Below are 17,910 nucleotides of genomic sequence, written 5' to 3'. Positions count from 1 at the left end.
GTCTGTGTGGGAAGGTAATTGCTACCTGGCTACAGGTGTGCCAATTTACTGCAGGGGCGGTCCTTCAGACACTCAGGAGAGAAACACTTCAAATCAGTGAATTACACACAATCAATAAAAACAATACAATGCAAATAAACACACAAAAAGGTCTCTCCTGCTTCCTTCCATCCTTCCTTTCTTCCTTGCTCCCTTCCTTCACTCGAGGACAACAGGAGGGTTAAATTCTCTCTTTACTGTTAAAGACAATAAAAACATCTGTCAAATACTAAAACTATTAAAACTATTAATAATAATAATAATAATAATAATAATAATAATAATGACTCACTGCGTCTGTTTGAGCTGCTTCTTCTATGTTGAAATATGAAATATGTTAAAAACTCACTACCAACATGTTTTACATCTTTATTATAAAATATTTAATTACACATCTTCTACACAGAATAAACTTTCTCCGTAAACTTTTTATTCTGATGACAAAATTTGACAAATGAGAAAAAAAGCCAAAATGATTTTTTTAGGATCCAGAACCTGAATGTAAGAAACTGTTAGCCTAGCTTAGCACAAAGACTGGAAGTAGAGGGAAACTGTTAGCCTAGCTTTCCTTTCATTCCTGAAGCCAATAATTTAAATTAGCCTCGATGGCATGCTAATTAGCTATTGGCACCTATTGTCATTATGCTAGTTAGCTTTGGGGCTAATCTGACTTACCTTGTGCTAAGCTAGCTAGCTGTTCCTTTAATGTGCTTTCAGCTGATATTTAGAAACCATTTAATCAGCTGGATAACGTCAGCTTTCATTATCTGCCAAACTTTGTCATTTCGAATTAAACTAAAATAAACATAAGTGTTTGTGTGGCTAATGTTAGCGTAGTTAATAATAGTTATAGTAATAATAATATGAATAGTTAATAACAGGACAGTTATCATGCTGGGTTCATTAATTCACTTTATTAAAGACTGATCTTTAGATGATCTCACAACACTGGAACAGTAGCGAACATCTTTTCATGTTTCGTTAAATGAAATGAAACCAGTTAAACATCTTACTGACATTATTCCACTTTTACATTCGGGGACAAAATGAAATAAAAGTTCTACAGTTTCATTCTCAGGATGTCAGATATTCTTTTTCAGGGTATAAAATTATCAACATTTATGGTTTAATATCTTTAAAATATGTCATTAATATGTAATATGTTGTAATGTACAAAAATAGTAGATGACAGTAGAGACTCGTCAGCTGTTCATCAGGCTGTTTAACGTTAGCTAGTGGAGGCGTCGCTCTTGTTGCTATGGTAACCTGTAATTGAAGGAAGCGTGTTTGGACCCTGCGGAGCTCCAGCAGGAAACAAGAGACTCCATTAAAGTTTGATTTATTTCTGAAGGTTCAACTTTAACCTCCTGCCTCCTCATATGGAGACGACTTTAAACTTCACTCTGCTGAACTTTGACCTGCTGTCCTCGTTCATAAACACCTCTTTCTCCCCATATGAGGACTTTTTTTTTTTTTTCAAAACTACTTCCTGTTCAGAGATGAATTAAACATGAACTGCAAACTGAGTTGGAAGATGATTTGTTCATTTTCACCAGTCAGACGTCAGAGCTGACAATATAAAGTCCTTAAACTCATAATTCCCTTTTTGTTATTTTTGTTATTGTCTTTAAAGGATAAATTATCTCACTATTTCATATTTAAATTAGTTTCTTTGGGTGATTTTGTGACATTTGTCCAGACTGTAAAGCAACATTTATGAATGTGACAATAAATAAATAAATAAATAAATGAATGAATAAAGTTGATGATGCTGTTGTTTCACATTAAAAGCTTTGCATAGGAGAATCAAATGGATGCTTTTGTTGTGAAACAGCAACAGGAAATGGACTGTAATGTATTCATCACCAATTTTAGCGTTTATATTTTAACATTTGCTCTTTTTGTCAGAACTTTGTGTTCATCTGTATATTTAAATAAAAGACAAACTGAATGGGAACATGACACCAAGTTAGCAGCATCTCTGTTCCACAGGTTCTGTAGAGCAGGAAGTCATCAGCTGATTCAGTCTAATGATCATTTTAATAAGTGTTTTGGTTCTTCCCTCCTTCCTCCCTCCTTTCCTTTCCTCCCTCCTTCGTTCTGTAGAGCAGGAAGTCATCAGCTGATTCAGTCTAATCATCATTTTAATAAGTGTTTTGGTTGGTTTTGCTCTTTAATCCTCAGACGTTCTCTCACAGCGCCGCCTAGTGGACAGAAATGTTTAGCAGTTGTCCGCACGCTTCATTAAAATGTTATCCTATTAAATCTGAATGTTCTACCTTAAATATTATCTACTCTTATTTAGTTTCACTTCATCGTATTTTGAGGTAGATTTTTTTTTTGTAAGTTTTATTTAAACTATTGTCTCTTCGTTTTTTTACAACTGGGATCAAACACAGATCCATCTTTCCCTTATTAATATTATAATTATCTATATTTTACATCAGTTCTGTACGAGGAGCCTGATGCAACGGCTCGGCTCAATAAAATATAACTACATCATCTTCATCATCATCATCATCATCATCATCATCATCATCATCATCATCATCATCATCATACAGTACGAGATACAAAAAGGAGAGGAAAGAAAGAAGGAGGGAGGAAAGAAGGAAGGAAAAGAGGGAGGAAGAAAGAATGAGGGAAAGAAGGAAGGAGGGGCAAGAGAAGGAGGGAGGGAGGAAGGAAGGACAGAAAAAAGGAAGGAAGGGAGGAAAGAAGGAAAGAAGGAAGGGAGGAAGGAAGGAGGGGAAAGAGAAGGAGAGAGGGAGGAAGGACAGAAAAAAGGAAGAAAGGGAGGAAAGAAGGAAAGAGGGAGGAAAGAAGGAAGGAAAGGAGGGAGGAAGAAGGAATGAGGGAAAGAAGGAAGGAGGGGAAAGAGAAGGAGGGAGGGAGGAAGGCAGGACAGAAAAAAGAAATGAAGGAAAGAAGGAAGGAAAGAAGGAAGGAAGGAGGGAAGGAAGGAAGGAAGAAAGGGAGGAAAGAAGAAAGGGAGGAAGGAAGGAAAGAAGGACAGAAGGAAGGAGGGAAAGGAGGAAGGAAGGAAGGAAAGAAGAAAGTAAGGAAGGGAGGAAGGAAAGAAGAAAGGAAGGAAGAAAGGGAGGAAGGAAGGAAAGAAGGAAAGAACGGCTCGGCTCGCTGCAATAAAATATAACTACATCTTCATCATCATCATCATCATCATCATCATCATCATCATCATCATCATACAGTACGAGATACAAAAACACACATTACAACGACAGTACTCTTCATCATATTTGTAAAAGCCCTAAATGATCACGTTTCATAGCACCACAGTTATAAATCACGTTTTATCAAATGTTTGGTCAGAGTTTTGTGAAAAGGCACCGACTGACACTGACACTGCTACATGAAACAGCTACCACGTCTGTAAAGAAAAACTGCACTTCTCTCTTTTTTAAAAATCTTTTCTGAGATCGTCTGCATACGAAGAGCGACGAGAACGGAGCGTCACAGGTTCGATCCCGGCCGGCGTCGCTCTGCAGGTAACTTCCTGTTCCTGTTCTCAGGTAAAGGGACTGAAGCTTCAGGTGAGTGCAGCATCACAGGAGAAGAAAAGAAGACTGATGGAGGATTGTGGAGGACTCACTGGCATTTCCACACAAATAAACTGCAGAAGAAGAAACAGATTAATTATTTATGAGGACATGAATCAATTTAAGTAAATCCTAGCTCTATCCCGACTCTCTAATTATCATATACATTAGCAAAGTACCAGTTTTAAATTACGGTAGACTAGCTACTACAGTAATTACGGTAGACTAGCTACTACAGTAATTACGGTAGACTAGCTACTACAGTAACTACAGTAGAGTAGCTACTACAGTAATTACAGTAGACTAGCTACTAAAGTAATTACGGTAGACTAGCTACTACAGTAATTACAGTAGAGTAGCTACTACAGTAATTACGGTAGACTAGCTACTACAGTAATTACAGTAGACTAAAGGCACTCGTTGGGATTTGATTGGGCTGCCGTAATTACTGTATTAACAGAGCAACTTCATTTTAAAAGGCAGATTTCTCTCCCAGAGCCCCGCTGCTGTAACGCTCCCGGTGTGAGTTGACGCCGGGCAGAGGACGGAGCTAAACCGTAGCGCAACTGTTCCGCGCCGCTGACGGACCCTGTGGAAATCCCCAGTGAGAGGTTTGTTTTCACCTGCAGTCGCTGCCGCCGGCGCTGATCACGTACTTATCATCACAGGAGAAGCGAACGTTGGTCACGTGAGCAGAGTGACCGAAGTAACGCTTGTGTTTCGCCTGTGAAAACATCAGAAGGAGGTGAAAACATCCCAGATTATCTGCTGAAGACAAACACGTGTGAAGGCTCTGAGAAGTTACGGTCGTATAAAATCAACTCACAAATTTTTCCGAGCACGGGAAATCAAAGAGCTTGATGAGGCCGAAGTCGTCTCCGGTCACCAGGTTGAGGCCAGCGTGGGAAACACAAGCGCAGTTCACGTCGGCCTTCTCAGCGTTACGGGGCCAAACACCGAGAACCTCGTCACCCAGGATGCTGGAAAAACCAAGAGGAAACAGCACTGATCAATATCTGATCAATATCTGATCAATCCAACAACCTCATGTTTCTATAGTCTACCAATATGTTCCTTAAACTCCACAGTATGTTCTTTAAGATCAACACTATGTTCCCTCAGCTCTATAGGTGCAGGCAGTTCCTTAAATTCTACCATTAAGACGCTTAAGTGCTAAATTATTTTCCTAATATATAAAGGCTTTATCTGACCCCTGTGAAAGCCTCAGTGAGACTCACCTGGTCCAGGTAGCCCATGTGATCCTCTCAATGGCAAACGGCTCTGTGACGACCTTCCCAGAAGGAACTTCGTGCACCTGCCGAGTGTAGGTGCTGGTAGACACCTGGGATGGAAATGAGGGAGGTTTTAATTATTTCACTGATGCATGCAATCATTTTTCTGACCGAATACACTTTGGCCATAAACAACATGCAATAAGAGAGACTGAAGGTTTATAGTCTTTTAACCTGGATGTGTTTGCTGTCAGCAGAGAAGTCAATCTGGATGACGAAGCCCGGTATGTCCTTACAGTAACCAATCCGGTTGAGGGAAGGTCCAAGAGAAAGGTCGTAGAAATCCACAGCACTTTCAACTGAGCCCACCGCCAGGAACCGGTTATCTGGACTGAACCTAAAACACAAACCACAAAGAGTTCAGCTCATTATAAATGTGTGTAGGCTGGTACAGAATGATGTACTGCTGTGTCTTCTGATATCTGTTAAACCCTGATGTCCTACCGTATGTCCTGGATGGCGACGCTGCGGTCCCTTTTCTTGCCCCAGACAGTGAGCGAGTTGACCAGCAGGACGATGAACTCTCCGTTCTCCATGCCGATAGAAACCATCTCTCCGTTGGGGCTGTAGCATGTGCACTTGGCAGGATGACCCAAACTCACCTTGTTCAGTAGTTTCTACCAGAAAACAATAAAATATGAGCAGACAGTTAACAGGCTGCAGTCTTCAGGGCCTTCCACACCAAGACTGATAAACTATAACGTAAGCATCCACACTTATGGACAATCCTGTAAACAGCAGCACAAAGCATGCGCTGCTTATTCCAGCAGTGTCTGCAGTATGTATGTATGTTGTCATTATAATTATGGTGTGGACTCTTGACACTTGAATTAGAACAATTTTTAAAACTATATATTTCTAGTGACAGTTCTTGGTGTGGACGGTTCTTTTACAGCGAGACAAAAACACAAACTGTGTTTCTTGATCTAAATAACGCTGATAGCAGAGAGTCCTCAGTCCTCAAACAGGTACCTTGTCAGCGAGGTCCCATATTCGGATGGTTCCATCATCGCTGGCGGAGATGAAGACGTCTTTGAAAGGGTGAGTTGCCAAACCCCAGATCCCTCCTTGAGTGTGTCCATTGATCATCGTATTGGAGGCAGCGTTCTTCTCTCCAACCTCGATGATCTCACCATCTTTGGTTCCCACCAGGATTTTACCCTGAAACATTAAAGTAGAGCAGACATGGTTAAATGTTTGAAGTTGTTTTTACAGTGGCAGGAATCCAGATACAGAGATACCACAGTACACTGCGAGCTGGACATTTACAAAACTAGAAATTGCACATGGACTTAAAGCTCTGCAGTGTTTGTTGTAACTGACTCTGACATTTCAGTTAAAAGGTTTCAGATCTAGCTCGTACCTTCCCTCTGCAGACAGATCGGACGTTCTCCACCGGCTGGCCAGTTTCCAGCTGAAACGCTCTGCAGCGCTTCATCTCCTGGTCCCAAAGCTTCACAGCACCCCCCTCCTTAGTGCTGCAAACACACCAACAAAACATCACACATTCACTCCTAATACTTCCAAAAGATCTTCCTAAGGGACTGTCAGCTACAAAAATAAGTGGTATCAAGATGGTGACTGCTGTGCTGTGTCTTGCAGAGGTCAGGGTTCCTGTAGATGTTCTAGCTGAGAGTCCCAGCAGACCCCTCTGTTCTTTCCCTGACAGATACTGAGCCCATACAGATCTGGTCTGACTGGGAGAGTTACAGGGCTTACATGCCACCAGGTAACTACTAAAAAGACTAGCAGCTGTTGCAACAGAAGCAAGTAAGGATCCAGATCAACTAACCAAAATCCTCACCTACAAGCTCCTTATCAGTCAGAAGTTGAATACGCTGAATAAACCGAACACTTCTGTGAATATGAAGGAACCAGTTGTTTGTTTCTAAGCAGTATCGAGGATGAAGCATGTAGATTTGTGGTAACTCACGGCCGTTCCTTCCCCCCGGTGACGATGAGTCCGTCCCTTAGCGTGGTGTACATGGTGAAGACCGGACCACTGTGTGCCTTCGCCACCACACGCACCAGGAAGTGCTCCCTCCAGACGTACACATCTCCGTTTATAGCACCAGTAAACGTCAGGTTGTTCTACATGAGACAAACAATGACTTAAAACAAATTAATCGCAACTGCTGTAATTAATTACTATTTATTTATTTTCTAGTTCAGTTCAAAACTTTAACAACATCACTAAATCTGTGCTTTGCTTTAGTGACCCTTTACAGTTAGTTCCTAAAGTTCTGGAAAGTAAAAAGCCACCACTGATAAAATGTTAAAAATATCCATCTTACGGCACCAAAGGCCACAGACAACATGGTCTGCATGCGTCCATCCTCCACTGCGCCGATCACGCCTTTCTTGTACATGAGCGAACCTCCGACCAGCGTCCAGAACTTGATGTGTTTGATTCCCACAGACACAAACTGAGTGTCAGAGTCCGGTCTGAACTCCACCACAAAGATCCGCTCAGCGTGGCCGCCTTTACTGGTCACCTTGGTGCCTGGCAGAGAGGTCAGAGGTCACTGTGGATATCTCCAAAAGGAAACAGGGAGAAAGCTGATATGAAAGTAAAATAAAGTTTTGGTACCTTCCTGCCACCTCCACACGGTGATGGCGTGTTCAGGCTCCACGCCAACGGACAGCAGCAGCTTTCCTGTGGCACTGAAGTTGACGTAGCCGACTCCTTTAGCATGAGAACATCGGAGGATGGACAGCGTCTGCTTGGTCATGGCGTCCCACACATGGATGGATGGGGCGAGACCTGTGAGAAAAGATCAGAACCATAGGAACCAAAGAACCAAGGAGCCGCGGCATCAAGCGGCCTAGGACCTAAGGACCCAAGGAACTGTGGAACCAATGACCCAAGGTGTTCAGGTAGCCAAGGAACCAAGCAAGTCCATAGGTCCAAGGAACCTGAGAACCACAGACTTCAGATACTGTGGGACCAAGGATCTAGGGTAGGTAGCTAAGGATTCAAAGAACCAAAGAACCAAGGGTAACCAAGGACCTTCATACATCCATAACATCTTAGCAACTGTGGAACAAATGACTTTGGTCATTCAAGTCACTCAAAACCAAAACGTTTCAGTGGCCTTGATCTCAATAAATTGGTTGAGGAACCCTTTGACCAAGGAAACTTAGAACCACAGTATCAAGGGACTAAGGAACTGAGGATTCCAGGAACATTACTGAAGGCACTTAGGGAAACCAAAGGCACTGAAGCAGACAAGGGCCTGAGGAACCTGAGGAACATGGGAATCAAGCACCTATGGTATAAAAAGGTAGTCAAGGAACCAAAAACAGATGAACAGCAGAACAGCAGAACAGTGGGGTCACACGGGATCAAAGAGTTCATAGAACAAAGAATCAAGGAACCAAAGAGGGAACACACGGGTCAAGGAACCAATGAGGGGGAAAGGACTTTGATTTGTTAGTTACGGGAGGACATAAGTAGACCAATCGATAGATCTGAATCTACTCAGGCATCATTCAATGCTTCAATCAGGAGCGGACTGGTACTGACATGCTGACTCAACAGAGCAGGTCTGGGTTTTGGATTCAGAGTTCGTAAAAATCAAAATCCTGCATCCAAACATTTACAGCAAACAGCATCAACACCTTCAGCCAGAATCACACAGGACTGAATTCTTCTGAAGTCTGAAGTCTAACAAACAGAGTTCAGTGTCACTGCTGAAAACAACTGAACAGAAGAAAATAGATGAACTATATCATTATCATTTTATTTTATTACTTCACATTTTCAGTTAAATTTTTTTAGGTTTAAAGAAAGATCTGTAAATCTGTCTGATGTTAGAAACTTCCTGAGATTCATTTTAAGATTATTTTGGATGTTTCTGAAGCGCTGACTGAGCCATCACCAGTTTACATCTCTTCATCTCTTCTCTACGTTTCCTCAGATCTTCTGATCAGCTTCCTGTCACTATTCAACATTCCTAATAAAGTCCAAAAGTGATCAATGACTATGGAACAGTTTACATTCACAGCTTCTCCACCAATCATCACCTTTAATTAAAGAACTGCTTCTGATTTGTCTTTTATATTCTACCAACTTATTTTCTGTATTATTAACCTCACTGATGTATTAAATGAGCTCTTTAAATAAACAGACTTCATGATGAATATCTCTCTATCCTTCCTTCCATCTGTCCTTCCTCCCTTTCTTCCTTCTGTCCTTCCTTCCATCTGTCCTTCCTTCCTTCTGTCCTTCCTTCCATCTGTCTTTCCTACCTTTCTCCCTCCTTCCTTTTGCCTGTCTGTCTTTCCTTCCTTCCATTCTTATTTCCTTCCTTCTTTCCTTCCATCTGTCCTTACATTTCTTCCCTCCTTCTTTTTGCCTGTCTTTCCTTCCTTTCCTTCTCATTTCCTTCCTTTCTTCCCTCGCTTTCTTCCATCCATCGCTCCCTCCATCTTTTTAATAATCCGGCCCACATGAGATCAAATTGGTCTGTATGTGGCCCTTGAATGAAGATGAGTTTGACTCCTCTGCTCTACAGTAACATTCATTCTGTCCAGATGTGATCGTGGCTGTAAAGGGTTAATAAAACAGTCATGCCTGACGTTCATGCAATAAAATCATCTGCATCAAACCCACAGATCCAAGTCCAGCTTCTACCAGACGACAGCCTGACGACGAACAGACACGAACAGAAACCAGCTAGCTCGGCTAGTTTAACATGCGGACAGAAGCAAGGCTCGTTCCTGAGTCTGACGGCTTTACGTTCTCTAACGCCTTGCTCACATTAATGTGGAGAAACATGAAAACACTTATTTAAGTTTTCCATCCACACTAATTATTCACGTGTTCCTGCACAAACAGAAAAACCTCGATCACGCTTTATTTAACAGGTCATTATTCCTGGGTGCTTTCTACGTAATCAGGTGATTACAGACTCATGCAAGAAACACTCTGAGATTTGTTCATATACAGTATCTCACAGAAGTGAGTACACCCCTCACTTTTTTGCAAATATTTTATTACATCTTTTCATGGGACTACACTATAGAAATGAAACGTTGATATACGTGTACAGCTTGTATAGCTTATGGATTTACTGTTAAATTGTATCAAAGTTTCATTTCTATAGTGTTGTCCCATGAAAAGATATAATAAAATATTTGCAAAAATGTGAGGGGTGTACTCACTTCTGTGAGATAATGTATAACGTACAAGAGAGAATCTACAAGAATTTGCTGCATTGTCTCGTATTTAGGATTTTCTCTCAGGTACGAACAAAACGTTTAGTGTTGCAGACCGTGTGTACAAATATTACTTTAGTATTAAAGTAATATTTGACACGTTAGGCATGATATCATCATTTAAACTGAAACTATGATATAATGCCTGCTTACAATATAAATATTAACAGCTGAAACTTGTCCACAATGCAAACTGAGTATTTTGTTATTTACTTTTATTCATTTATTTTTTTGCTGACTCAGCGAGACGTTAAATGTCAAATCATTTCGTTTTTATCTCTGTGTTCACAGCATGGGTCATTTTCTCTGGAGCTTTAATTTCATCACTTAGTTTAACTAGTAATCTCTGTTGATCTGTTTCTGAGAGCCGGACCTCGGTCTCAGAGCTCATAAAGTTCTTCTTCTTTAGTCTTTGGTGCCATTTTTAATGAATGGAGCTTCTCTATAACCTGCTGGAGGTCTGAATCCTCACTAAATGCTGCGATGACGTCACTTATACCACAACCAGCAGCTGCTCACACATATTTCAGGAGGAAACATGGTGGAATTTATCTGAAATTGAGGTTCTCTCTTGATTTCTTCAATTTGTGAACATTTGCAAAAAATCACATTTCTGGAGGAATGAACTGAAACGGCCGTTTGTTTAAACTTTATTTTAGAACATAAGTTTTAATGATGGAAAAGTAGTTTTTAGTGTGAATGGAGACAAACTGGTGTTTTCATGTGAATCCTCATTAGTGTCGACATGGTCTCTGAAGGGGGGGCGAGCTAGAACCAGGACTAGTCCAGACCTGAGCAGGATCCTGACTGCAGATACTCACCGGACACCTCGGCCTCTACACACCAGCAGCGAACAACACCGAGAGGTTAAACACGTCCACGGCAGAGACAACATGAACATGTGGGTGAATGGGTGAGAGATGAGCGAGCTGAGCAGGGTCTTACCTGGGAGGTCTGTGATGTCACCTGGAGATGAAGGTGAGGCGTGACAATGACGAAGCAGGAAACAGAAAAGAGGTGCGATGGGCAAAAAGCAGCCAGTTCATGCAATGATCAATAAAACAGCTGATTAGGAAGACCATAAGCTCCTGCAGAGAGCTGCTGCATGGAGCCTCCACTGAGGACGTATAGTCGTATAAGAAGTAAAAGGACCTATGTGGAAAAACAGTATACCCATCTCCCCTGACCTCACTGTCTGGTGTGGCTCCGGTAGATGCCACTTTTTCTCGCCTTCTGCTCTTTGTTGGCTAGGAGACTTATCCTGTTTAAATGGAAGGATGCCCCCCCGTCCCCGCCTCCCCGACATATGGCCAATGGATCAGGGAGGTTATGAGTCATGTTCATTTAGAAAAAATTACTATATATACTGTAAGAGGGTTCACCAGAAAATGTTATGTCATTTGGCAGCCATTTATTTCCCTTGTGGAAGGCACAGCAGCTACTAACATATCTATGTAACCCAAATGTGTATGTACCTTGTTTGTTTGTGTTTTTATCTTTTTATTTTTTAATTTACTTTTTGTGTGGATGTCTGGATTTATGGAAATGTACTGATGATCCAGTACCTGTGGGTGGGGGGCATTGGGAAGTTGTTCTGAATGTACAGGAACTAGACATGACTGTTTCATGTAAGAATTGTATATTTTTTGTCATATTTGAAAATAATAAAAAAAGACCTTGATCAAAAAAAGAAGTAAAAGGACCTAAAGTGCAGTTTGTGTTTCAGTGACATCATCATCACAGGAAGTTAAAACAGCTGCAGACGAACGAGCCCGACTTTAAAAACACAAAGTTCATCTGGCGCCAAATATAAAAATAAGGTTACAGTTTTAAATCTGATATATTTTTAATATTTAACTAATTTTTCTTTCATTTGAGACGGAAACTCATGCAAAACACAAAGTTATATTCAATTGTTCAAAATGTGTAAAAACCTAGATTCTGATGTTTCTAATACACATTTTTATGATTAAATATAACATGTTGTTTTACATTAATTTCTGTCTCAAGGGGTTGAGCATAGCTCAGTGGGTAGAGCTCCCGCCCCATGTGTTGAGGCTACAGTCCTCGCTGCAGGCGACCCCGGTTCGAATCCCGCACCAAGCGGTCTTATCCTGCGTGTCATTCCCCCCCTCTCTGCCTCCTGTTTCCTGTCTCTCTCTACTAACCTGAACATTAAAGGCAAAAAGCCCCAAAAAATATACTTAAAAAAAAAAAAAAAATTGTCTCAAATGAAAGAAAAATGAGCTTAATATTCTAAATATATCAGATATAAAACTGTAACCATATTTTTACATTGTGAACCCGTCTGCAACTGTTTACTTTCTCATATGACCAAATTAAATCCACAGCTGCGTCTCAACATGAACATAAACAGCATCATAAACACAGACAATAAGATAAAATGGGAGGGGTTGTAATATCAGTGAATGCTTATCGACTCTAATCTCTCACAACTAAAATACAAACTAAGGGAAGAAGAGCAGTTCATCGTACCTCACTGATTATTAATGTGTTAATAAACCCGACAGGTAGGGGGCGCTGTGGCCTGAAACCACCAGAGAAAAGAGGTTCAATGAGGCTGAACTCACCGATCTGTCCCGTGGCGATGATGTTCTGGTACTTCGGGTGCTGGTTGACGGTCAGACACAGGATGTCGTCCGTGTGCTCCAGGTAGAAACTCTGAGTTCCTGCGGGGACAGGAAACAGGAAGTGTGACGTCAGCATTAACCACGTTTTAAATAGGGCGGCCGGCCGGCGTGTTGGACCCACCGGAGGACAGACTCTGGATGACGACGGCGGCCGCGGTGTGGAAGATGATGTCGGCGCCGTCGTTGAGGTAATGCAGGTTGTTCCGGCAGTCGAAGCCTCGGTACCCGAAAACATGCTCCAACACGAGTTCCTGAAACACATCAGCTGATTAGCGCCATGTGACACGTTAGCCACACATGCTAACGCCACACATGCTAACGAGACGCCAGCAGGAGTTCTACAGTAATTTAGCCGTGACAGGTTAGCCACGGATGCTAACGCCACGGATGCTAACGAGGCTCACTGACCTCCACCGCTTTCTTCTTCTTGGTCACGTTGTTCTTCAGCAGTTTTTCGGGAACCGGCGTCGCTCTGCTCACCGGAGGTCTGAGAGAAACAGAGCAGACTGAGAGCTGTGTGTGTGTGTGTGTGTGTATGTGTGTGTGTGTGTCTATCTGTGTGTGTGTGTGTGTGTGTGTCTATCTGTGTGTGTGTATGTGTGATGAAGGTACCTCTCCTCCACAGGAAGCTCTTTGTGCTGGAGGTGAGGTTTGGTTCCTGACATGTTCCTGATGCTGGCCGAGTAGATCTTGGTGATGTAGTCGACGGCCTTCTCTCGAGCCACGTCGCTGTCGTACCCTAAGAACACAAAAACACAAAAACACAACTAAGTGAATGAGAACAGGACAGTCGTTTAGAAACCGTCGTTATTCTAAGTTCAGGTTCAGCAGAAAATCAGCTTTAATGAAAGTTAACTAACGTTAATTAACGTTGCTTAAAAACAGTAAATAGTCAATAAAACACCATATCAACTAGTTTGGCATGATCTTACATATTTAATATCTATCATTCTTTTGTGGTTACACCATTTGACATTTTGTGGTTACACCATTTGACATGTTCAGGAGCATTCAGTCTTTTGGTATAAAATGGGTCAAAGGTCATTTCAAATCTCTCTTATTGATCTTTTTTTAATATATTGATTATATTGAAGTGGTCGTAACCTCCATGATGTCTTGCTGCAGAGTTCAGTCTGAATTTATCTAGAAACTCTGGGAACTTTTTTTCTGTTTCTCGATGATGAAATAATTAAATGATTCGTCCGTCAAACCTCGGCTGTGTCTCGTTACCTCCGTCCTCCCTCCCTTCCTCCCTCCTTTCCCTCCTTCCTTCCTCCTCGTTACCTCCGTCCTCCTCTGTGTCGTCGTCCGACTCCTCGCTGTCCACAGCTTTGCTCTCTTTGTGTCCCGGCGGCTCTCGGCTCCAGATCATCAGCGCTGTGTCGGCGCCGCCAACCGACAGCAGCACGGAGTCGTCGTTGGACCAGCGCACGTTGGTCACGTTGGTGCTGTGACCCACGTACTTCTTAAACTTCGCAAACTGGCCCTGAAGATGAAGAAGAGGAAGAAGAAGAAGAAGAAGAAGAAGAAGAAGGAGTAGAAGAAGAAAAAGAAGAAAAGGAAAAGGAAGAAGAAGGAGAAGAAGAAGTAGAAGAGGAAGAAGAAGAAGATGAAGAGGAAGTGGAAGAAGTAGAAGTAGAAGAGTGAGTAATAATGTGAAGCTAGCCTGTGAGAGATCGCTAGCGGACGGCGTCTCACCCTCGACGGGAAGCTGAACAGTTTGATGAAGCCGAAGTCGTCTCCGCTGGCCAGAAGTTTACGATCTTTGGTGAGCGAGGTGGCGTTAACGAAGCTCAGCGTCGGCCATATTCCCTCACAGGTCGGACCGAGGACCGACGTCCAGCTCGCCCAGTCCAGCTTCTCAAACTGCAACAGACAGCAACGTGTTGACGGCAACAGTGATGACTTAAATACACCGACCTCATATATATATAGTTAGCTAAGTTAGCTTTGACGTGTTGTTTAAAAAAACTTTGGAAGGGCAACATTTGGATAATTGAAGAATGTAAAGTCTCAAAGATATGTTTTGAGACTTTATCAGTAGTACAGCTGCAACTGTGTGAGACGACATGTCAGAATGTACCGACCTCGGCTACGCTGATGTTCTGCTTGCGTCCTCGCGGAGCCTCGAAGAACAGCTGCTCTTTGGCTCCGGTGTTCACCTGCAGCAGTTTACCTGGAAACAGAGACACCGTTCTGGTTATTCTGTCCCGGGGTCTTTTGGAGCTGGCTTCATGTGAGCACGTTAGCTTAATGTTTCAGCATCAGGTTCTTAGTAACGTTAGCATCTGGTACGTTAATTATGTGCTAACACAGTTAGCGTAGCAGCAGTTAGCGTAGCAGCATGCTAACAATTAGCGTAGCAGCAGGTGGGCGGAGTCACCTCGGTTGTCCCAGTCGATGTGAGTGATGTAGCTGCCGGCTCCTTTACAGATCCCCACTCGCTTACTGGTCAGCACGTTGTAGATGTCCACGAAGGAGTCATGTGACGCCACGGCCAGGTACTTCCCCAAATCTGCAACACACACACACACACACACACACACACACACACACCTGTATCACACCTGACTGTCACACCTGGGTCACAGCTGCGTGGTGAGTTCAGGTACCTTGGGAGAAGCGGATGTCGGAGATGAGTTCCCGGCGGTGGTGGAACGTCACCATGTCCTCCAACGTGTCGGCGTTCACAACCAGGAAGCTGCCGTCATTCAACCCGACAGCCAGAGCCTTCCCGTCTGGAGAGAAGGAGCAGCAGCGGCCGCCTGAGGACACACACACACACACACACACGCACACACACAGGTAACACACACACACACACACAGGACACACACACACACACACACACACACAGGACACACACACACACACACACACACACACACACACACACACACACACACACAGTCTCGTATTAAATATAAAACAGGTGATATAATATAATAATTTTAAACGTGATTATATTTTATATATTTTGAGGCGTTTAATTTCCTCACCTTTCTTCAGCTTCCTGACGGCGACCATTCGGTGATTGGTCGACAGCTCCCAGATCCTCAGAGTCTTGTCGTCGCTGACGGTGGCGCAGACAGGAAGTTGAGGGTGAGCCGCCAGACCCCAGACCTCCCCCTCCATGTGACCCTGAACGCAACACACAACGGCTATCAGACCCCAGACCTCCCCCTCCATGTGACCCTGAACGCAACACACAGCGGCTATCATTCATCTGCAGAGACTCAAACGTCCTGCAGACAGTAAACCTACCACCACTAATATCAAGGAGTGTGTGTAAAAACGTGCAGCTGATCTGCAAACGTGTTCACTGAGATAATATTTATACCTTAGTCTATCTGTTAAATAGAAAATGCCTAAGGTGCAATACTTGGGTTAGGGTAATGCTTAAGCTTGAACATGTTTCACATATATTTCATATAAGTATTTACCCCAGTGTGTAAAATACAGGGAGGAGAAAATGTAAATATGTAATTCGTCACAGTGAATGTTACTGACGATAACTGTGTCTATAAATACCTTTGAAAGGCAGGTATTAATCTGCTGTTACCATGGAGACGAGGAGACGGCGACACAATCACACAATACACACAATACACACACTACAGGGTTTTTCCACCTGTGTTAATATTTGTAGTTTTACTAACAGCATTGACTTTGTCTCTATTACTCTCCCACACAGAGAGTTTCTGCTGTAACATGTTTATTAACCTCTGATTCCATCAGATCACATTTCTGATCTGATCAGAGGCCAAAAGTCTTCATATACATAAAACAAGTCCAGCTGCTTTCCATTCGATGACTCAGAGATTTAATAGGATTGATTCAACGTGTTTAGTGAGGTTGGGTCTGACAGACAGGTTCCCGTCCATCAGGACTCACATGTAGAGACTAACAACCGTTCACACCTACGAGCTAGTTAGAGTCTCCAGTTCACCTCAGCTGCATGTTCTTGGTCTGTGGGAGGAACCTGGAGAACATGATCTCCACACAGAAGGAACCCAGAACCCTCTGATGTGAGGACAGTTCTAACAGTCGATCCAACATCCAGCAGGTTAGGGCTAACCCTAACCCAAACCCTGACCCTGACAGGAAGTCATGTGATCGTGTGACTGAAGAGATTTTAACGCTTATGAGCAGAAACTAGATTATCTTATTTTAACATGAGTGAATCTATTAAATGTTAGGTTGTAGAAGGTAAATGATCTAATCCCAGGTTCCTGTTTAACGACTGTAACAGCAGAGTGAAGCTGTCTGACCTGAACCAGCAGCGTCATCGGGCCGCTCTTATCGATCTCCAGGATTTCTCCGTTCTTGGTCCCCAGCAGGATGTGGCCGTGTCCCAGGGTGATGGCTCTGATGGACGGGTTGTCCTCCAGCAGCAGTCCTGCTTAGGAACAGCTGATCAGACACTGCAGCATTAAAACATGAAGAAGAAGAAGAAGAGCAAGTGAGGCGTACCTTTGGAGGTCGGGGACAGAGCGGCTCTCTTTATGGCGTACGTCTTCAGACATCGTTCAAACATGTCGTCCCACAGCTCCACGATGCCGTCCTTCCCCCCCGTCACGAAGCCCTGGACAGTGAACGCAACACGAACAACACTTTAACCATGACATCAACGTGAAGTTTAAACCACAGACTGTATAAAAGAAATGGACGTAACATCCGTGACGTCACCCATTGGTTTGTGGACTGCTGCTCGGAAGCCAATAGTTTCTAATCTGGGCGGCGCCATCTTGAAAATTTCAGGTGCATGATGGGAAAAAATAAAAACACGGATTCTACTTATATGGGCATGAGGCGGGGCCATGGGCGGAGCGGGGAGGTTGCTATGGTTACGAGGGCTTGATCTCGAGGACATTGGTCAATCGACCTGTCAATCAGGACGTAGCCACGCCCTAATGCATACCCTGCTTTATCGTCACATATAAAATCAGGGAGGCCAAAATGTCCCAAATGAACATCATACTGCATTGAAGAAGGCTTTAAACTAGCGATTGAGACCATAAACACATTTTGAAAACGTTTACTGAGGTTAGAAATCAAGTGAGAAGTTGGTGAATTCTCCATTGACTTGTATAGAGACGGTCGCCCCCTGGTGGCCTTTTGATAGAATGCAGCTCTAAGTTACTTCTC

At 43.0% G+C, this 17,910-nt stretch overlaps 2 protein-coding genes across 2 annotated transcripts in view; both read right to left on the bottom strand.

Moving 5' to 3' along the window:
- The window catches only part of LOC128377823 (NACHT, LRR and PYD domains-containing protein 12-like), a 419,396-nt gene that overhangs the window by 101,302 nt on the left and 300,184 nt on the right, over positions 1–17,910 (bottom strand). The gene's annotated exons all lie outside the window — the stretch shown is intronic.
- LOC128377790 (echinoderm microtubule-associated protein-like 6) overlaps positions 3,560–17,910 on the bottom strand; it is a 37,319-nt gene continuing 22,968 nt past the window's right edge. Inside the window, 24 exon segments of the mRNA XM_053337595.1 lie at positions 3,560–3,673; positions 4,223–4,323; positions 4,426–4,579; positions 4,838–4,941; positions 5,066–5,228; positions 5,336–5,508; positions 5,864–6,052; positions 6,255–6,369; positions 6,825–6,982; positions 7,186–7,394; positions 7,482–7,655; positions 11,057–11,077; positions 12,703–12,801; positions 12,884–13,013; positions 13,171–13,249; positions 13,375–13,501; positions 14,047–14,248; positions 14,461–14,628; positions 14,850–14,938; positions 15,146–15,277; positions 15,375–15,527; positions 15,762–15,903; positions 17,034–17,161; positions 17,236–17,347. Of these exon segments, the coding sequence (XP_053193570.1) occupies positions 3,649–3,673; positions 4,223–4,323; positions 4,426–4,579; positions 4,838–4,941; positions 5,066–5,228; positions 5,336–5,508; positions 5,864–6,052; positions 6,255–6,369; positions 6,825–6,982; positions 7,186–7,394; positions 7,482–7,655; positions 11,057–11,077; positions 12,703–12,801; positions 12,884–13,013; positions 13,171–13,249; positions 13,375–13,501; positions 14,047–14,248; positions 14,461–14,628; positions 14,850–14,938; positions 15,146–15,277; positions 15,375–15,527; positions 15,762–15,903; positions 17,034–17,161; positions 17,236–17,347 (3,147 nt within the window). The 3' untranslated portion in view covers positions 3,560–3,648.

This window comes from Scomber japonicus, chromosome 2 (genome assembly GCF_027409825.1).
Source record: "Scomber japonicus isolate fScoJap1 chromosome 2, fScoJap1.pri, whole genome shotgun sequence".
Taxonomy (NCBI): domain Eukaryota; kingdom Metazoa; phylum Chordata; class Actinopteri; order Scombriformes; family Scombridae; genus Scomber; species Scomber japonicus.
Note: the sequence above shows the minus strand (reverse complement) of the source record. Positions and strands in the feature narration are given on the sequence as shown.